The sequence below is a fragment of the Scyliorhinus canicula genome, chromosome 3 (genome assembly GCF_902713615.1).
Source record: "Scyliorhinus canicula chromosome 3, sScyCan1.1, whole genome shotgun sequence".
NCBI lineage: Eukaryota > Metazoa > Chordata > Chondrichthyes > Carcharhiniformes > Scyliorhinidae > Scyliorhinus > Scyliorhinus canicula.
Genome location: NC_052148.1, coordinates 271,433,789 through 271,455,806, shown reverse-complemented (window position 1 = coordinate 271,455,806; position 22,018 = coordinate 271,433,789). Strand labels below are relative to the sequence as shown.

Here is a 22,018-nt window from a genome sequence, read left to right as displayed (position 1 = left end):
AGTAATGAAGTCCTGCTCGTGGATAAGCCCAGCCCTTGGTCTCCGCTTCTTGAGCTGGGAGGACAGGTTCGAAAGATCTAGAACAGCCTGAAGCTTAATCTGATGCTCCGTGCTTGTGCTGAGTAACATAAACATGCACCTTCTCCAGGGTAAAGGTCCCCTGTTGTGATTAATTTTCTTCTTTTCTTCTTCAGGAGACTCATCAAGGTATTGCTAGGCAACTAGGCAAAGAATAGGTGATCACCTGGGAAGTGTGCAGCTGGATATTGGAAGAGGTTAGGGTCTAAAGGGAGTTTGACACAGTGCAGTAGCTAATCTGGCAACATCTAATCTCCACACATAATGTGGAAAGATATTCCATCCTTCTTTCTCTAAACACACAAACACTTCTTATCACAAAAAACCTGTACATTTATGAGATTTTACTTCGACAACCTTTGCTGTTGTAAACAGTTGTACAATTACACCATTACATGGCTGGCAGAATGTTCAATGTAGGAGAACACATTAAGTGAAAGTGTTGTCAGGACAGAACACGCCAAGGCGCCAAAATGTAAACATAACCCTCAGGATAATAAACTGGAATCCATCTGTGGTTGTTCAAACTCCAGGAGCCGGTCCACGCGGGTTTACTATAGAAGGTAGATTCTATGCTCCAGTTATTCCATTTGCAATTGGGGGGGGGGGGGTTAGCTGAATGGCATTAAACGTACGACGGTACAGCTGGTTAAGGACAGATAGTCTGACAGAAGGTTGACAGTGGTGTTCCACAGGAATTGGCGTTGGGACCACTATTGCTTACCAATGAGAAAACACCGTCTTGGGCTCGCAAATTAGAAATGCCATTTCAAAGTTTGTGGATGACACCAAATTGGAGGGTAAAGTTAATGTTGAGGGAAACAGTGGGCAGTACGGTGGCACAGTGGTTAGCCCTGCTGCCTCATGGCGCCGAGGTCCCAGGTTCGATCCCGGCTCTGGGTCACTGTCCGTGTGGAGTTTGCACATTCTCCCCGTGTCTGCGTGGGTTTCACCCCCACAACCCAAAGATGTGCAGGGTAGGTGGACTGGCCAGGCTAAATTGCCCCTTAATTGGAAACAATGAATTGGGAACTCTAAATTTATTTATTTTTAAATGTTGAGGGAAACAAGTAGGGTTGGATTCTCCGCCCCGCCGCGCCTGATTTCTGGTTCAGCCCGCCAGCCGGATGCTCCGTTTCGCCAGTTGGTCAATGGGGTTTCCCATTGTGGGGCAGCCCCCACGCCATCGGGAAACCCCCCCCGGGCTGCCGGCAAAACGGAGCATCCCGCCGGCAGGGAGAATCCGAGCCTGTGGAGTTTTACAAACTTTGGAGTTTGGACATGAAAATGTCCAATGAATTTCAGTATAGATGTGAGGTGGTGCATGATGGCCGAAGGAATAAGAGGGCCGGGTACTTCTTGAAAAATAAGAAAATGGGGTTCATGAGCAAAAAGGTCAAGGGGCACAGACATATGAAAAGTAGCAAAACAGGTTAATAAGATTATAGACGATGTAAACCTAAGTTATCTTTCAGCTCTTCTGCTCTTTCTTTACAGTAGGAACAAAGGGTGAAAACGTTGCCACAGCGTAGGTTACTTAACCGGATCGCCCGACATTATGAGAGAGATGTTCATTGTCTAAGGTGAAAGTGGGCTAAATCTCCCAAATATCTCTGATGGTGTCACCACATAATCATGTGACACACCACACAGCGATGCACTGGTTTACAATACACAAAAACCTAGCAATGGGATTCATTTCAAGAAGAATACAGAAATTATATTCAACTTGCGTAGACTTTGGTTGAAGACCGTATTTGGGGTGCCGTGTACAGTTCTTGCCTCCATGTTATTAAAAAAGGATAAGTATGTACTGGAGAGGTTGCAAAAAGGATTCACCAAGATTCACAGGGGTCCCGAGACACCTAATCACAGCCGGGCCCATGCGAAGGTGCCGGTTCCCTTGCTGGCTGGCTTTTAACGTTGGATTTTAATGGGCACCCGCAGTTAGACCTCAGCGGAGGAGCTCGTATTCCACCAGCGCCCCGGGGAGATCAATCGTGTGGTCCGCATGAGAGTTATTACAACCAGAGGGATACCAGAACTGAGGAGCTGGACTTTATGTTTCTCTGCCAATGGGTGTGAAAGCCTGTCATCAGCTTCTGCATCTGCTGTGGTGGTGTTGCCAATCTTTATTTCCATGGACTTGCCTCTGAGTTTGGGCTACGCTTGTTCAGAGCTGCCAGTAATACCAGGAGTGAGCCCCCACCACACCCCGCCTGGAACTGATGGGACGACAGAGCTGCAGCTCTCTAAGGCAGAACTTCCTCCAGATCAAGTATCGCCTTAAAGCAACTAACATTTATAGTGGCCTCCAGTTTATTTCCTTTCTTTTATGTTATAATTTTTGGTCCATGGACCCATAATCAGAATGTGCCTTTAAGCAGAAGACAAGTTGAAGCAGCCTGCTGGTCAGGACAGTGTGTTACCAGGTTTTATTTTGGATTGGATTGGATTTGTTTATTGTCACGTGTACCGAGGTACAGTGAAAAGCATTTTTCTGCGAGCAGCTCAACAGATCATTAAGTATGTGAAAATAAAAGGAAATAAAATAAAATATATAAAAGAAAAGGGCTCGAAAGTGCTGAGTGAATCTTTGAAACCAGCTTTGGAGGAAGTCAGTTCAATTAGTTGGCTGTCAGCCCGTGGTGTGTGTGTGGTGTGTGTGTATGTGTGTTTGTGGGTGTGTGTGTGGTGGTGTGTGTGTGTGTGTGTGTCTGTGTGGTGGTGTGGTGTGTGTGGTGTGTCGTGTGTGTGTGTGGCGTGTGTGTGTGTGTGTAGTGTGTGTGTGTGTGTGGTGTGTGTGTGTGTGTGTGTGGTGTGTGTGTGTAGTGTGTGTGTGGCGTGTAGTGTGTGTGTGTGTGTGGTGTGTGTGTGTGTGGTGTGGGTGTGTGTGGTGTGTGTGTATGTGTGTGGTGTGTGTGTGTGTGGTGTGTGTGTGTGTGTGCAGCGAGTGGGGGTAGTTAGAAAGGGGGGTGTTGGAAAGGGGTGTTGGGGAAATTATATTAAATAGTCAGTTAAATTTTCTGTCCGTTTAATTATAATACTGTACATAATAAACAGTTACTTGTATTAAAGTTACAAACCTGCCAACCAGTTTATTGGGGCTGAGCCAAGGACCTCGGGTATTTTAAAATAAAATCTGATTTCACTGGTGTTGTGACTGCGAGTCACCTGGGGCTGGAATTGACCGCGAGTCAGCCTCGAGGGTCGTGGTACATTGTTTCCAGCATTAACTTGCTACATCCATTAGAATCATGGGCAAGCTGGCGAGGGACCTTTTGGCCAGCAGATTGGGGGCCACAGACCATGTCAAATCCAGGATGCAAACTCTCAGGAAAGGTTGAATGAATGAAATGACTTAACGGTTCAAGCTCTGGTGGTGAATTCCTGGGTGTAATTCGGCCAATATTTGGTGGATTTGGGGCCCTTTGCCCTGGAAAAGAGAAGAATAAGAAGCAACCCAATAGAGGTCTGTAACATTATAAAAGAAACGGGCAGCACGGTGGGGCAGTGGTTAGCACTGCTGCATCGCGGCGTCGAGGTCCCATGTTCGATCCCGGCTCTGGGTCACTGTCCGTGTGGAGTTTGCACATTCTCCCCGTGTTTGCTTGGGTTTCGCCCCCAGAGCCCAAAGATGTGCAGGGTAGGTGGATTGGCCACTCTAAAATTGCCCCTTAATTGGAAAATGAATTGGGTACTCTAAATGTATTTTAAAAAACATTCTAAAAGAAGCTTGATAGGGTAGATGTGGAGAAGATGTCTCCACTAGTGGGGGCATAAAAGCTAAAATTTCTAAGTCTCATTCTAAATGAATCCAGGTGGGAATTCAGGAGAAGCTTCGGCTGGATTCTCCGATGCTGAGTGTTGACACCGGGGCAGGATTCGAGGACTTTCAGGGCAGCAAAACTGGCGCCGAACCTGGACCGATTCAGCAACTGTGGAGGGGATAGCACCGACGCCACGTGGAACGTAATCAATTCGAATGAAAAGCAGTGGGCTGGATTCTCCGCACCCCGACGCCGAAATCGTGGTCGGCACGGGGGCAGAGTATCCATTTTCCCGCGAGGAATCAGGACCGCCGCCGGTTCCCCAATTCTGCGGGCCCTGAAAAGCGCCGTACTCGGGGAGTACGCCATGCCACCTAGAACCTACCTGGGGCCATTGCCAGGAGCCCGCACCGCCATTCTCCGCCCCCGACCAGCTTAAATCCGGATGGCGTGGATCTAACATGGTCCTGCCAGTTGGGATACTCACTTGGCGGCTGCGGACTCAGTCCGTGGCCCCCCTGGTCGGGGGGGAGGCTAATCGGAGGTCCTTATAGGTGGCCGGAAAATGTTTGTGCGGGCGTTGAAGGTCGGGTACACGGCCGATCGGGGGGTTTATTTTTCGGGTGCAACTCCACGGTCCGTGTCCGCTATGGAGCATGACGCGGCCGCTGGAGGTCGCTGCCGTGCGCATGCGCGACCTCCGACCCGGAAGTGCAGGGGTCCGTTTCTGCAGCAAAAGCTGCTAGATCTAGCATCGATGACATCGGTGCTATGGAGGATAAGGTTGAATACATTTGGGTGGAAATCAAGAATAGTAACGCGAAAAAGTCACTGATAGGAGTAGTCTATAGGCCACCAAATAGTAACATTATGGTGGGGCAGGCAGTAAACAAAGAAATAACTGATGCATGTAGAAATGGTACAGCTGTTATAATGGGGGATTTTAATCTACATGTCGATTTGTTTAACCAGGTCGGTCAAGGCAACCTTGAGGAGGAGTTTATAGAATGTATCCACGATAGTTTCCTAGAACAGTATGTAATGGAACCTACGAGGGAACAAGCGGTCCTAGATCTTGTCCTGTGTAATGAGACAGGATTGATTCATGATCTCATTGTTAGGGATCCTTTCGGAAGGAGCGATCACAATATGGTGGAATTTAAAATACAGATGGAGGGTGAGAAAGTAAAATCAAGGCAACACGGTGGCCTAGTGGTTAGCACAACCGCCTCACGGCGCTGAGGTCCCAGGTTCGATCCCGGCTCTGGGTCACTGTCCGTGTGGAGTTTGCACGTTCTCCCCGTGTCTGCGTGGGTTCCGCCCCCACAACCCAAAAATGTGCAGAGTAGGTGGATTGGCCACGCTAAATTGCCCCTTAATTGGAAAAAATAATTGGGTAATCTAAATTTATTTAAAAAAAAGAAAGAAAGTAAAATCAAATACGAGTGTTTTGTGTTTAAACAAAGGAGATTACAATGGGATGAGAGAAGAACTAGCTAAGGTAGACTGGGAGCAAAGACCTTATGGTGGAACAGTTGAGGAACAGTGGAGAACCTTCCAAGCGATTTTTCACAGTGCTCAGCAAAGGTTTATACCAACAAAAAGGAAGGACGGTAGAAAGAGGAAAAATAGACCATGGATATCTAAGGAAATAAGGGAGAGTGTCAAATTGAAGGAAAAAGCATACAAAGTGGCAAAGATTGGTGGGAGACTAGAGGACTGGGAAATTTTTAGGGGGCAACAGAAAGCTACTAAAAAAGCTATAAAGAAGAGTAAAATAGATTATGAGAGTAAACTTGCTCAGAATATAAAAACAGACAGTAAAAGTTTCTACAAATATATAAAACAAAAAAGAGTGGCTAAGGTGAATATCGGTCCTTTAGAAGGGTGATTTAATAATGGGAGATGATGAAATTGCTGAGGAACAACAGGGGCGGAATTCTTCGCTCCCGCGAAAAATCGGGAAAGCTGTCGTGAACTCGGCCGAGTTTCACAACGGCCTCGGAGGCCGGTCTTCTCACCTTATTCACCCCCACCCGGGGGGCTAGGAGCGGCACTCCGTTATTCTCGGCCGCCGGGCCTTGATGCTTGCGTCAAGGCGGCGCGCCGAGAATGACGCGACGGCGGCGCCTATGTGACGTCAGCCACGCATGCGCAGGTTGGCAGACGACATTAAGATGAGTGGTAAAGCAAAACGTGCAGAGGATACTGGAAGTCTGCAGAGGGATTTGGATAGGTTAAATGAATAGGCTAGGGTCTGGCAGATGGAATACAATGTTGACAAATGTGAGGTTATCCATTTTGGTAGGAATAACAGCAAAAGGGATTATTATTTAAATGATAAAATAGGGCAGCACGGTGGCCTAGTGGTTAGCACAACTGCCTCACGGCGCTGAGGTCCCAGGTTCGATCCCGGCTCTGGGTCACTGTCCGTGTGGAGTTTGCACATTCTCCCCGTTTCTGCGTGGGTTTCGCCCCCACAACCCAAAAATGTGCAGAGTAGGTGGATTGGCCACGCTAAATTGCCCCTTAATAGAAAAAATAATTGGGTAATCTAAATTTAGAAAAAAAAATAAAAAATAAATGATAAAATATTAAAGTATGCTGCTGTGCAGAGAGACCTGGGTGTGCTGATGCATGAGTCACAGAAAGTTGGTTTACAGGTGCAACAGGTGATTAAGAAGGCAAATGGAATTTTGTCCTTCATTGCTAGAGGGATGGAGTTTAAGACTAGGGAGGTTATGCTGCAATTGTATAAGGTGTTAGTGAGGCCACACCTGGAGTATTGTGTTCAGGTTTGCTCTCCTTACCCGAGAAAGGACGTACTGGCACTGGAGGGTGTGCAGAGGAGATTCACTAGGTTAATCCCAGAGCTGAAGTGGTTGGATTATGAGGAGAGGTTGAGTAGACTGGGACTGTACTCGTTGGAATTTAGAAGGATGAGGGGGATCTTATAGAAACATATAAAATTATGAAGGGAATAGATAGGATAGATGCGGGCAGGTTGTTTCCACTGGCGGGTGAAAGCAGAACTAGGGGGCATAGCCTTAAAATAAGGGGAAGTAGATTTAGGACTGAGTTTGGGAGGAACTTCTTCACCCAAAAGGTTGTGAATCTATGGAATTCCTTGCCCAGTAAGCAGTTGAGGCTCCTTCATTAAATGTTTTTAAGATAAAGATAGATAATTTTCTGAAGAATAAAGGGATTAAGGGTTATGGTGTTCGGGCCGGAAAGTGGAGCTGAGTCCACAAAAGATCAGCAATGATCTCATTGAATGGCAAAGCAGTTCGAGGGTCCAGATGGCCGACTCCTGCTCCTAGTTCTTATGTTCTTATTATCTACGCCGGGTCCCTGCAGGGCTTGGAATTTGTGGCCATTTCATGCCAGTTTTTCTGGCGTGGAACTCCAGTTTTAACGCCGGCGTGGGGACATAGTCTCAATAACGCAGAATCCAGCCCAGTGCAGGATTCGACACTCGGGAGGCTGACAAGCTGCAGCCGCACACACATTACACTCCCCACACACACATTACACTCCCCACACACAGATTACACTCCCCACACACACATTACACTCCCCACACACACATTACATTCCCCACACACACATTACACTCCCCACACACACATTACACTCCCCACACACACATTACACTCCCCACACACACTTATCCCAGCCAATAAGGATGGCACTGGTTGCGCTGGAACGTGCCCATACAGCTGATGGGTCGGATGAGCCCATACAGTACCTAGGTGGGTGGCCTGGGGGACATCTATACGACCCGTGGCCCCAAGTTCACACTGGGCAGTCAGTGGCTTGCGCAATAGTGTTCCGTTTCCATCCATCCCAACCCCACAGTCCACCTCCTGCCCCCCCCCCCCCCCCCCCGCTACTCCCCCCAGCGCTGGCAGAAGCCCCCCCCCCCCCCCCCCCCCCCCCCCCTCCCGGTGAGCACCACAACTGTCAGCAAGCTATGGCGATGTTGGACACTTTCCGGACCCCTTCTCTCTCCCTTAGTAACCACCATGCCGGTTTCTCGATGTTTAAAAGCACAAGTGAACCGTGCCATTGGGGTCTCTGCCCTTTGCAGGCGGTGAATCATGGACTCCAGAAAATACCGGATCGGGCCTGCTAATGATATGTAAACAGTGTCCACTGCACTTGCATTCTGGGCCTCATTGATGCCACTGTCGAGGTGACGGAGAATTGTGATTTGGCGTCAAATTGGCGCCCGCCACGATTTTGGCATCGGAACCTATTCTCCACCCAATCGCGTTTCCCGATTTTGGCGTCAGTCACCCAGGAATCCCGCCGTTCATTCCTCCAAGAGTCATGAGAATGGGAGCTGGTCGCCTGATATCCGCCTGAGCTGAATTCATCAATTAATTTGGGTGATCTACTTTGCAACCTCAGATTGCCAGTTCCATTGGAGCTAGATCAGGGTCTAAAAAATGGATCTGATCTCTTCTCCCATAGAGGGCAGTCTCCCACACAGCCTAAATTTATAATTGACCAAGTTGTTCAAGTATTTCCTCTCTGGTCATTCAATGTGAAACGGTTTGACAAGATCAAGTCCAGCTGCGAAAAGAACTAAAGAGATGTTGAGGAGGTTAAGGGGGAATCAACTGGCAACGTTTCCTGAAAGTCCTTTACCTCCTGGCAATAGAAACCCCCGACCTCCCGACCTCTAACATGGTTTTCTGTTGATGCATCTCAACCTCGCTGGTCAAACTTGCATAAACTGGCTGCAATTCCACATCATGTTTGACGCTTCAGTCTAATCTCCTTGAAGTCTAATGCCCATCTCTCCAAGCTCCTCAATTGTAAGAGGTTTGAAACTAGATATTCATCCACTGACACTCTTATGAAGCTTTTCCAGGGCTTCCATATCTTGTGCCATGATGTGCAAGGTTAAATAGCCAGAAAGAAGACTACCCATTAATTTGTTTCATTCGTAAAAGCTTCTTGTAGAATAAAGCCGATCTTTTGATGATTTATTCTCATTCCTGAATGAGATCCACTTGAGGAATTTGTTTTGGCTTTGTTTTATTTATCAGATAGTTCCATCGAGAAGAAAGATCCTTGACTTGATATATTTTAGAGGGTCGCAAAATATTGAACAGAATAAAGTCGTTGAGCTTCGGAGAACAGCCATTCCCCGTCTTGTTTTTGTGCTAAGCCGGGCTGAGGAATCCTCCACTTTAGACAAGCAGAGGCCAAATAAATGGTACCTTCCTTTTCGTACACCATTTACCCATCCCCGTTACCACTCACCTCCATGGACTGGAGAGAACAAAGAAATGCTTGCGCCAAGTTCAATAAAATCCTCGCCACCCTCCTAAGACAACCGATTTAACACAATTGACTTAAAGCACGAGGAGAATGTACTCATCCGTAACACCTCATAATCCCAGCAGACTAGCAATTTACCATGCGTAGCTACAAATATCCTCTTCCTTCAAGAATATGCCAAGTTTGCCATGTCAATCATTTATGAAACAACAGAGTTCAAAGCTCAGTGTACAGCTGTGAAGAGCCATGGTTACAGGAGGCCCATAACTTGTGCGGACTACCTCTGAGCACGCTGTTTTGGTCATTGTAACGCAAACTCCCTCAAATGTCATTTGTTGTTGATTTACTTTCAATGAAGGCTGAATACATTTTCTTGATTAAATATTTGTTTTTCCATTTTATTCATTGAGAGGTTTATTCACAGGACAAGACAGTAAATAGGAGTGGCCATTCGGTCGATTTTTGTTCATTCATGTGGACGATCATAGAGTTCCTTATCACAGCACCAACCTTCTCCTAAACGATACCTTACCGACAAGTCCAATTGTCAGTCGCTCTGCATGAATGCTATTGTGGGCTAAATAGCTGGCTTGCAATGCAGAACTAGGCCAGCAGCGCGGGTTCAATTCCCGTACCAGCCTCCCCGAACAGGCGCCGGAATGTGGTGACTAGGGGACCTTTCACAGTAACTTCACTGAAGCCTACTCGTGACAACAAGTTATTATTATATTATTATTATTCAATTGCCCTTTCACCTTTATGTAGAATTACACAGTATTTACAGCACAACTGGCCCACGCTGCTGTTTCTGCTTTACACAAACCATCGATCCCCCCTTCACCTCGCCCTATCAGCATGTCCTTCTATTCCTTTCTCCCTCATGTTCTTATTGAGCTTTTCAATGCATCAATGCTATTCTCCTCATTCACTTCATCTCACAGCGAGTTCCACCACTCCGGTGTTTCAATGGAGTGAGGGGGCGGCACGGTGGCACAGTGGTTAGCACTGGGTCACAGCGCCAGGGTCCCAAGTTCAATTCCAGCCTCGGGTCACTGCCCGTGTGGAGTTTGCACATTCTCCCTGTATTTGGGTGGGTTTCGCCCCCACAACCCAAAGATGTGCTGGGTCGGGTGGATTGGCCATGCTAAATTGCCCCTTAATTGGAAAAAAATTAATTTTTCATGTCCAGCGCCCAGAAAGTGCAGGCGGCAATGAAACATTGCGGCCAGTTGGGCCTCTAGCAAGCTCAATAGCTGGTTAATAACGGGCTGCTGACTTTCCCTACCCATTTGATCTTCTGTCATTTCAGAGATTGGTGTGATGACTTTGTAATGCTGGCACTAATAACTTCTCCAAGGGCCGTCTTCTATCAATAACTCCTTTTTATTAAAGTAACATAAAGGGCTGCTACCACAGCGTACAACACTTAGTTCCGGGAATCTACGGAGATTCCGGTTTGGGTTGGAACTGGTGGTTTTAAACTCCTGCCAAGAATGAAATGAAAATATGAAATGAAAATCGCTTATTGTCAGGAGTAGGCTTCAAATGAAGTTACTGTGAAAAGCCCCTAGTCGCCACATTCCGGCGCCTGTTCGGGGAGGCTGATACGGGAAGGGTACCTATTGGGTGAGCTACTGCCCGGTCAATAGGTGAATTTGTATTCTACTAAGCCCATGGGACACCATTTGCCGTTCTACCGTGTCCTTCATGACCATCATAACATCCGTCCCCCCTCCTGTTAAGTCTGTTTCCCCGTCAGTACTCCCGCGGTGAGGAGGTCTCTTCCGCCTCTTGGTGATCGGTCTGGTCCATTGAGGGCGGAACAGGATCAGGAGGTGTGAACCAGATTGGTGACCTTCGTTTCTGGAGGGATTGCCAAAGAGTTACCAATGCTGATTCCTCCTCGGTGTCTGCTACCGACGGAATGCCTGATTCCTCTCCTTCCATCCGGGAATCTGCGTCCCTGTCATCAGGGGGAGACGGACACAGGGTTCTCTATGGGCAGTCACCCAGTTCTGGCAATGGCCACCTCTATGGCCGGTGGTGAAGTTTGTACAGGGACTGAATCCCTACTCCTGAGGTAGTCCAGGTGTTTCCTCAAGACCTTCTCCTGGACCTTTACTTTGTCGGATACAGCTCCCGTTTTCTCCAATATGATTCCAGGGTCCAACTGGCACAATCTCCGAAATTCCTCAGGCTCGCCTGTCTTGAATATTATTTCCGATCTCACAGAATCATCATTTATTTTCTGGTTCCCTTGGGATTCCACCGTCCCCACCGGGTTTGGGAATAGTTGGCTTAGTCTCGGAAGAAGCCCCGTCCCATTAACAGTTCCCCTGGGGCGACTCCTGTCTTAGTATGAGGAGTGGTCCGATAATCAAATCCAAACTGGGCCAGTTTGATCTCGATGGATACTGTTGGCTGCTTTTTCATGCCGATGTTAATGATCCGCCCATTCTGCCAGTCCATTTGATGACGGGTGAGAAGATGCCGTTCTAATATGTCTGATGCCATAGGATTGCAAGGATGTCCAGAACTCCCCACTGGTGATGGCAGCGCCATGTCGGAAACCAGGATGTCCGATATGCCAGGCGTGCAAAAGATCCGCCGTAGTTTCTCGATGATTGTGTGGTAGGACGTGGAGCCCATGAGGTGTATCTCCAACCATTTGGAGCGTGTATCCACCAGGATCAAAAACATAGAACCCGTTAGCAGCCCAGCAAAGTCCCACCCATGGTCTGCTCGGCCACTCTCATGGGTGTAGGGAGGCGGAAGGAAGGAGTTTCTGGTTTTTCTGGTGTGAATCGCACTGCTTCACCAAATCTGTGATGTCTGAGTCTTGACCACCAGACATAGCTCCTGGTGAGCATTTTCATTTCAGAGACCCCAGGGTTTAGAGACCCAGCCATTATGCAGCTCCAGTAGGATTGTGCATCCCCCCCCCCCCCCCCCCCCCCCCCCCCCCCCAGGGCATTGGGGCGACTACCTGGGACCCCGAAAGAATGACACCATCCTCAACACTAAGTTCCTCTTGGTCAGATAAGGTCTCATGCCATCTGAGGGTTATCCTTGGACGCCATCACTCAGGGGCATGTGCTTTAATTTTGACAGTATTGGACCCTTTTGTTTTGAAGATTCTGGTAAAGTCTCATTGTGATCCCTTTCAAAGCTGGCAGGGGGAGTCAGGCTGGTGGGCAACGGGAGGTGATTGAAGACATCAGTGTTAGTTATTCATGTTCCAGTTGCTCTAAGAGATATTCACAAGTTGCAAGTAACAGGATCCAACGCTGTATCCGGGCAGAGGCAATAAGGGGGTTGCCTTCCCAGTAATGGCTTGTGGTTGATCACTATCACAAAACGCCTGCCATGGATGTACTACTGAAACTTTTTTACACCAAAGACATTCGCCAAGCCCTCCTTCTCCATTTGGGAATGCCTCCACTCGGCATTTGAGAGAGTCCTGGATGTTTAGGCGACGGGTCTTTCTGCTCCATCTTTCCAACGGTGTAAGTACCGCCCCAATCCCATAAGGAGAAACATCGCCTGTCAGGATGAGTTCCTTTTTGGGGTGAATTGGGTCAATAGCTTGGACGACAATCGTTGTCTTTTTACTTTTGTGGTGCCCTCAAATGTCCTTAACTGCTGGAAGACACCAGCTGAGCTCTGACTTGGTGATGGGCGATTCACAGAGCCTTCAACCAAGTCTTTACACAAAGCCCCTCTCCTGCTGTCTGACCCCCCACAGGAGCTCCTGAGTCTCTTTCTCTGAATTCTCCGGATTTCGGACAATCTCAATGACCTTTCTTAAATCCAGGATAGGCTCTGCCAGTAACTTTTTTCAAGTGGTGGCATTGTCTATTCCGCACACCAATCTGTCTTGCAACATCTCGGTTAGGGATGGAACAAATTAATAGTGTTCTGCCAGTTTTCGCAACATGGTTGAAAATTCAGTGAGGCCTTCCCCCAGTGCCCTTCCCGCCCTATTAAAGCAGTATGTCTGCAAGATGATAGAGGGCTTCGATTTGGTACTAGATCCATGAGTTCATCGAAGATCTTAGAGTCAGGGCATCTGGATAGGTCAGGCTCTTTAATACGGTCAATGTCAGGCCCCCGCTTTCTGTCAGCAGTGTCACTTTCTGCTCCCCATCTCCCGCAATGTTATCAGGCCAGAAGAAGTAACACATGCACCCCCCCCCCCCCCCCCCGCCCCCCCCCCCCCCCCTCCCACTTACGGGCCCCCAGTCTTCTCCATTAACACTGTACGGTTCAGGTTTACCAAAGACAGGCGTTTTGTTTCTTACTGGAGAAGCTGCTGGTTTTCAACTCTGAAGGCTGCTCCGAAGCCCCTCGTCTCCATGGCTCGTCTTCTATCAATAACTCCCTTTATTAAAGTAACAAAAAGGACCGCTACCATAGCGCACAACTCCTACGTCCCAGCCCGGGTACCACGGAGCTGTCAGTTCGGGTTGTAACGGTGGGTTTAAACCTCCCGCCATGCACCTCATATTGGGTGATCCTTCACCTGCTCAACAGGGAGATTCTTATTCCACGGACCACATCGGGAGACCTAGTGCCGATCTCCCCTTGTCCGACATGGCATTCAAAAGACTGACCTGATCCTGTGGGGGGAAGGATCTGCGGCCTATCCAATTTGTGGACAGAAAATCCAACCTAAGTCATTTATTTTTAATTTCCTATTGGATTTATTAGTGATTGTTTTATAGTCACTAGTTTTAGTCTCCCTCAAAAACAAAAGCATCTTTTTTACATCTACCGTATCAAATCCCCTCATAAAGAACTTTAGCAGGTAACCCTCAGTCTTCCTATTTCTATTGAACAGATGCCGTGCCTGTTCGGTCTTTCATTGTTATAACCTGCCAGTGTTACCCGTTTAAATGTTTTTTGCTGCTTATAACATCAGAGAATGATACAACTCTTGTAGTAAATAAAGTCCAGAAAGGGTGGGCACATATTCCATAGACAAGCATAACTTGGTTCCCATATCTTGCTCTGCATCTTTGGTTACTCTTCAAAGTATTTAATTGGCTATGATATACTTTTGGATGCCCTGAGGGTGTGAAAGATTCTCTCTCAGCATCAACCATGGCTCAGCTGGCGGCTTGTTGTTTCTGAGTCACAAGGTTCAGGGTTCAAGTCTGAATTTAGGGATTGAGCACACAAATCAAGACCATAGCCCCCCCCCCCCCCCCCCCCCCCCCAAGTATGCCGAGTGAATGCTGCACAGCCAGAGCTTTGAATCAAACATGAAAGCGAGGCTCCACCTACCTGCTTGAGTGAACAAAGAACAAAGAAAAGTACAGCACAGGAACAGGCCCTTCGGCCCTCCAAGCCCGTGCCGACCGTGCTGCCCGACTAAACTACAATCTTCTACACTTCCAGGGTCCGTATCCCTCTATTCCCATCCTATTCACGTATTTGTCAAGATGCCCCTTAAACGTCACTATCGTCCCTGCTTCCACCACCTCCTCCGGCAGCGAGTTCCAGGCATCCACTACCTTCTGTGTAAAAAACTTGCCTCGTACATCTACTCTAAACCTTGCCCCTCGCACCTTAAATCTATGCCCCCTAGTAATTGACCCCTCTACACTGGGGAAAAGCCTCTGACTATGCTCCTTATAATTTTGTAGACCTCTATCAGGTCGCCCCTCAACCTCCGTCGTTCCAGTGAGGACAAACCGAGTTTATTCAACCGCTTCTCATAGCTAATGCCCTCCATACCAGGCAACATCCTGGTAGATTTCTTTTGCACCCTCTCTAAAGCCTCCACATCGTTCTGGTAGTGTGGCGACCAGAATTGGACACTACACTCCAAGTGTGGCCTAACTAAGGTTCTATACAGCTGCAACGTGACTTGCCAATTCTTATACTCAATGCCCCGGCCGATGAAGGCAAGCATGCCGTAAGCCTTCTTGACTACCTTCTCCACCTGTGTTGCCCCTTTCAGTGACCTGTGGATCTGTACACCCAGATCTCTCTGACTGTCAATAATCTTGAGGGTTCTACCATTCACTGTATATTCCCTACCTGTATTGGACCTTCCAAAATACATTACCTCACATTTGTAGAGTGGGTAGAAAGTGGGTAGAAAGGATCCTGTGACATTGTTTGGAAGAATAGCAGGAGTGTCACCCCTGGTGTCCTGGACCAATAGTCATCACTAATCGGCGTCACAAAAACGGATTATATGACCATTCATTTTTTGAATTAAAATTTTTTTTTTTAGAGTATCAGATTTTTTTTTTCCAAGTATGGGACAATTTAGCGTGGCCAATCATCCTAACCAGCACATCTTTAGGATTGTGGGGGTGAGACCCATGCAGACACGGGGATTTCTGACCATTTATAACAATGTTCTTTGTGAGACCTTGCTATGCACAAATTGGCTATTATGTTTCCTATAAGTAACGTGGCCACAGTCCCAGATGACCGTAGGATGCTTTCCCCTTTAAGGGGGAGAGCTGACTGGTGATAATTTATTATTATTTTTTAATACAAATTTAGAGTACCCAATTCACGTTCCAATTAAGGGGCAATTTAGCGCGGTTAATTCACCTACCCTGCACATCTTTGGGTTGTGGGGGGTGAAACCCACGCAGACACGAGGAGAATGTGCAAACTCCACACGGACAGTGACCCGGGGCCAGGATCGAACCCGGTTCCTCGGCACCGTGAGGCAGCAGTGCTAACCACTGTGCCACCGTGCATCCTGGACTGGTGGTGATTTAACCTGAGGGTCACCGCACCTTAGGCGAGGTTGAGAAGGCCGGGGCCTTCATGAATAACCTCAGCAGGTACGGGAATCAAACTCGCTCTGTTCACCTTGCCCTGCATCAGGAACCAGCTGCGACATCACGACAGTGCCTGAACGTCAATAAAAGGTTTCATTGGCTGGTAAACACTTTGTAACATCCAAGATGCTGCAAAGCACTACACAAATGCGAGTCTTCCTAGCCTTTTCCATAAGTTAAAGCATTTTTTTTCAAAATGTCTGCTTAAAATGCAAATGAAGTGTACACACTGGATAACTTGGTCAATGTGGAAGCTATATAAATTAAATGGCGTACTGTTAAAGGGTGTTTTAGGACATTTAACACCTGAGGAGGTTAGTAGAAAGATGGAAATTGTTTTTTAAAAAGCTTATGGGATCTATTTATTAAAAATAGAGACGTACTGCACAAGAGCAAATTGGTTTTGAGTGAGACAGTGGTGCCACTGAACTAGTAGAACATACAGTACAGAAGGAGGCCATTTGGCCCATCGAGTCTGCACCGACCTACTTAAGCCCTCACTTCCACCCTATCCCCGTAACCCAATAACCCCTCCCAACCTTTTTGGACACTAAGGGCAATTTATCATGGCCAATCCACGTCTTTCAGGACTTGTGGGAGGAAACCGGAGCGCCCGGAGGAAACCCACGCAGACACGGGGAGAACGTGCAGACTCCGCACAGACAGTGACCCAAGCTGGGAATTGAACCTGGGACCCTGGCGCTGTGAAGCCACAGTGCTAGCCACTTGTGCTACCCATGCTGCCCCAGGAAACCAGAAGCCCTGCCTAACACGCTGGGGACATTGCTTCAAATCCCACCGCGGCGACGGACAAATTCAATCCCAGTGCCTCTGCCTGATAGGGTGACCTTACGGACATTTTCTCCCTGGAAAAGATCGAGTAACTGTCAGGGGATCATTTATCTCACACCTCAAAGAGGGGGCAGGGTTTATTGGTGTGGTTTGGGGGGATAGGGAGGGGTTTCGATGTAGTCTTTGTTGTGTGTTTTTCTATATCTCTGATTTCTTGTGTTGTTTACACAACGATTGTACTATGTTTGAACAATTCTCACAGTTGTGTTGAAGTTTAGATCGATAATTTAGATTGTCAAATATGGAATCTTTAATTAAATATTTTTATATATACATCTGGAATTAAAAGTGGGTCGGTACGGTGGGGCAATGGTTAGCACTGCTGCCTCACGGCGCTGAGGACCCGGGTTCAATCCCGGCCCCGGGTCACTGTCCGTGTGGAGTCTGCACATTGAAAAAAATGAAAAAAAGAATTTCCCCATGCCTGCGTGGGTCTCACCCCCACAACCCAAAAGCAGGTTAGGTGGATTGGCCACGCTAAATTGCCCCTCAATTGGAAACAAAAGAATTGGGTACTCTAAAAAAAATTTTTTTTAATGGAATTAAAAGTTACTCTCAACAGTTGTGACCTTGAAACTATCATCAATTATGATTTAGAAACTCAATTGGCTCCCCAATGTCCTTGAGGGAAGGAAATCCACCGTCCTTACCCGGTCTGGCCTACACGTGACTCCAGACCCACAGCAACGTGGTTGACTCTTAGCTGCCCCCCTCTGAAATGGCCGAGAAAAACCAGAGGTCAAGGGCAATTCGGGATGGGCAACTTGCTAATGGCGCTCACATCTCACAAAGACCATAAAGTCATTCCAAACCTTTATAGGTCAGGCCCTGAGCAGGAGCATTATGTCCAGTTCTGGGCTTTGCATCAAGGCCTTGGTGAGGAGATTTACTAAAATAGTACCAGGGGATGGGAAAACTGGAGAAGTTGAGGTTGTTCTTCTTGGAGCAGGGTAGGTTATAGGGGAATTTAATAGAGGAGTTTAAAATAAAGATGGCCGAGTAAATAAGGCGTACCTGTTTTCGCTGGCAAGAGGGTCGGTAACCAAGCAACTCAGATTTAAGATAATTGGCAAAAAAAATCCAGGGGGAGAAAGGAATATTTTCCACAGCGAGCTGTTGTAATTGTCACGACAGTTAACCTCCACACCTGGGGTCACCTTCAAATTAAAGCGAGGCATTTCAGAGCTAATGTTAGGAAAGACTTCTTCAGGGGATGTCACGGTGGCACAGTGGTTAGCACTGCTGCCCCACGGGGCCGAATACCCAGGTTTGATCCCGGGCCCATGTCAATGGCCATCTGGCGTTTGCACATTCTCCCCGTGTCTGCGTGGGTCTCACCCACACAACCCAAAGATGTGCAGGGTAGGTGGATTGGCCATGCTAAATTGCCCCATAATTGGGAAAAAGTAATTGGGTACTCTAAATTTAGTAAAAAAATGGAAAGACGTCTTCAAACACAGTCGTGGAAATCTGCAACACCATAGAATCCCCTGCAGAAGGAGGCCATTCGGCCCATTGACTCTGCACCGACCCTCCGAAAGAGCATCCCTCCTACCCTTTCCATATGACCCCACCTATCCTTTAGACACTAAGGGCAATTTGACACGGCCAATCCACCTAACAGCACATGTTTGGACTGTGGGAGGAAACCGGAGCACCCGGAGGAAACCCACGCAGACACGGGGAGACTGTGTAAAAGGGATTGATTGGAAGCTTCAAAGCTGATATTCAAAATTGATCCATTTTTCTTAATCAGGGGTATTCAGGGTTATAGATCCGAGGTGCTGAATGGAGTCGAGGTAGAGATCAGGGGCGGGATGCTCCGACCCTGCGCCGGGTCGGAGAATTGGCGGGGGTGCGCGGTTCACGCGACGCCGCTCCGAAGCCGGTCCGGCGATTCTCCGCGCGCGATGGGCTGAGTGGCCGCCAGGTCCTGCCGGCACCATTCACGTATGGTCCTACCCAGCGGGACCTCGGCATTCATTCTGCGGGAGTGCGGCCTGGTGAGGGGAGGGGAGGGGGGGGGGTCCGACCCTGGGAGGGGGGGGGGGGGGTTCCGACCCTGGGAGGGGGAGGGGGGTTCCGACCCTGGGGGGGGGGGGGCTCCACCTTGGCCTGGCCCGCGATCGGGACCTACCAATCGGCAGGCGGGCTTCTCCTGGTGGGGGCCTATGTTCCTCTGCGCTGGACCCCTGTAGCTCTCCGCCATGTTGCTTCAGGGCTGGCGCGGAGAAGGCAACTCGCGCGCATGTGCACTTTCGCCCTGGCGCACATGTGCAGGTCTGCGGCACCCATTTGACGCCGGTATCGGCAGCTGGAGCTGCATGAGTCGCTCCAGAGCCGTGCTGGGCCCCTGTGAGGCGCAGGAGCGCTGATCCTGAGGGCCTGGTGACGCCATCGTAAAACGCGATAGCGTTTACGACGGCGTCAACACTTAGCCTCAGGATTAGAGAATCCCGGGGCAGCACGGTGGCGCAGTGGGTTAGCACTGCTGCCTCACGGCGCCGAGGTCCCAGGTTCGATCCCGGCTCTGGGTCACTGTCCGTGTGGAGTTTGCACATTCTCCCCGTGTTTGCGTGGGTTTCACCCCCACAACCCAAAGATGTGCAGGGTCGGTGGCTTGGCCACACTAAATTGCCCCTTAATTGGAAAAAATGAATTGGGTACTTGAAATTTATATTTTTTTTAAATTTGAGAAATCCGCCCCAGCACTGAACAAACTGAATCATGGTACAGGTTGTAAGGACTAACTGGCCTCTTCCTGGTCCTTGGTTTCTTCAAGTCGCTGCCGTTTCTTGAACCACAGGCTCTAATGCTTTTTCCTTCCTTCACAGCTAAGATGACGCCGCACGCAATTCCAGAAGCACCAGTGACCCCAACGCTGGACCCAAAGGAGCACAGGCAACGCATGATGTGCAGGAGGGTAAAGGTCATTGCAGAACTGGTAGAGACGGAAAGAGATCACTTCAATGATCTGGATCTGTGCATCACACATGTGGTTCAGCCACTGAGAGACAAAAAGGTGATATTCGCAAAACAATTCTTCCCCATTCGGATAAACCTTTAACTTTTCATTGTTTATATTTGTCATTTTTAATGCGCTGATGTTTCCCTGGCCAGTTGGTCTTTTCAGAGTTGAGGCTAATGCCACAAATTTAGTTTTTTTCCAATTTTCTTTGTGGGGGAAGCAATGCTGTGTTTTGTGAGGGCCGTGGAGAATCCAGCACTGTTTGTAGAGTCCAGCAGAAAGTAACTTTATGAAAGTCACTTATTGTCACAAGTAGGCTTCAAATGAAGTTACTGTGAAAAGCCCCTAGTTGCCACAATCCGGCACCTGTTCGGGGAGGCTGTTACGGGAATCGAACCGTGCTGCTGGACTGCCTTGGTCTGCTTTCAAAGCCAGCGATTTAGCCCTTTATTAACAGCAATATGTGTATGGGGCCAGCAGTTCACCACTGCTTCCCTCTCTATTAATAAATAATAAATAGAGCCACTACCACACTCTATTTATGCAGCTGCAACTACTAATGTTTGCCCCGCTCTCCTCATTGGGCGAGCTTATATTCCCCAAGGATCATGGGGTAACCAATTGTCCCCAGCCAATAGGATCCGGGCAGGTTATAACACTGTGTTTGTGGGGGTGAGACCCATGTAGACACAGGGGAGAAAGTGTATACCCACCCAGACGGTCATCCCATGCCGGATTTGAAGCCGGGTCCCTGGAGCTGTGAGGCGGCAGTGCTAACCACTGTGTTGATTGACGCTGGCTCCAAGCTGGGCAGCACATCGATTTTAAAATTTCGTCTGTGGTTTCCAAACCCTTCGTGGTCTTGTCTCTCCTTAACCTCTGTAGCCTCCTGCAATTCCACAACGCACTAAGTTACAATCGGATCAGCCATGGACTTATTGAATGGCGGAGTAGGCTCGAGGGGCAGAGTGGCCTTCACTGCTCCGAATTCCCGTGGCGGTAAGATCTCTGCGCTCCTCCAACTGTGGCCCCACACCCATCCCTGATTTTGATGGCTCCACTATCGGCTGCCGTGCCTTCAGCTGCCGAGACCCATCGCTCTGGAATTCCCTCCCGTAACCTCTCTGTCTCCTGCCCATCCTTTAAGACACTCCTGAAAACCTCCCTCGTTGACCAAATCTTTAGTCACCCGCCCCAATACTTTCTTGGGTTGAAACTTCATTTGATAATCGCTCGTGTGGAACATCTTGGGATATTTTATTACAATAAAGATGCAAAATAAATCAAGTTTGTTGTTGTGATATGGACTTAGGGCAATCTTATTAACCATGAAAGAACAAATCGTCAATGGTGAATCACAGAAACGAGTAGTGTGTTGGACTGAACAGAAGCAAGTCACACAAAAGATACTGAAAACCTGAAACATTCGGCTGGTCGGTGCAGAGAGAAACCTTTCAGGTCAACGATATCTCATCAGAATGGAAAATTTTAGAAATATGATAGGTTTTGAGCAAGTACAGAAATCTAGAGGTGGGTGTGGAAAAAATAAAGGAAGGTCTGCAATAGGACAGAGAGCAGGAGACATTAAATAATGGCGTATCCAAAATGAAACACAGAAGAGTCAAGTTAAGAGAATACAGGGAGTCAGGTTTGTTTTATCTCTGTCTGTGGTTGGGTGAGGGAGTATCTGTGTCTGTTTATTTTTTTAATATAAATTTAGAGTACCCAATTATTTTTTTCTCCAATTAAGGGGCAATTTAGCGTGGCTGATCCACTTACCTGCACATCTTTGGGTTGTGGGGGTGAGACCCAGGCAGACACGGGGAGAATGTGCAAACTCCACACGGACTGTGACCCGGGGCCGGGATTGAACCCGGGTCCTCAGCGCCGTGAGGCAGCAGTGCTAACCATTGCCCCACCGTACCGACCCACTTTTAATTCCAGATGTATATATAAAAATATTTAATTAAAGATTCCATATTTGACAATCTAAATTATCGATCTAAACTTCAACACAACTGTGAGAATTGTTCAAACATAGTACAATCGTTGTGTAAACAACACAAGAAATCAGAGATATAGAAAAACACACAACAAAGACTCCATCGAAACCCCTCCCTATCCCCCCAAACCCCACTGCTGCCGTGAGGCAGCAGTGCTAACCACTGCGCCACATGCCGCCCTGTGTCTGTTTTATTTAATGCTCACCATTAAATCTAGTTCTCAGAAAGTTACCAGGCAGACTGGAA

General features: G+C 48.1%; 1 protein-coding gene across 4 annotated transcripts in view; it reads left to right on the top strand.

Annotated features, from left to right (window-relative positions):
• arhgef38 (Rho guanine nucleotide exchange factor (GEF) 38) overlaps positions 1 to 22,018 on the top strand; it is a 130,232-nt gene that overhangs the window by 31,359 nt on the left and 76,855 nt on the right. For all 4 annotated transcript variants that reach the window (XM_038792816.1, XM_038792814.1, XM_038792815.1 and 1 more), the window contains exon 2: positions 19,636 to 19,823. In XM_038792816.1, coding sequence (XP_038648744.1) covers positions 19,636 to 19,823 — 188 coding nt within the window. The remainder of the gene's footprint in view (positions 1 to 19,635; positions 19,824 to 22,018) is intronic.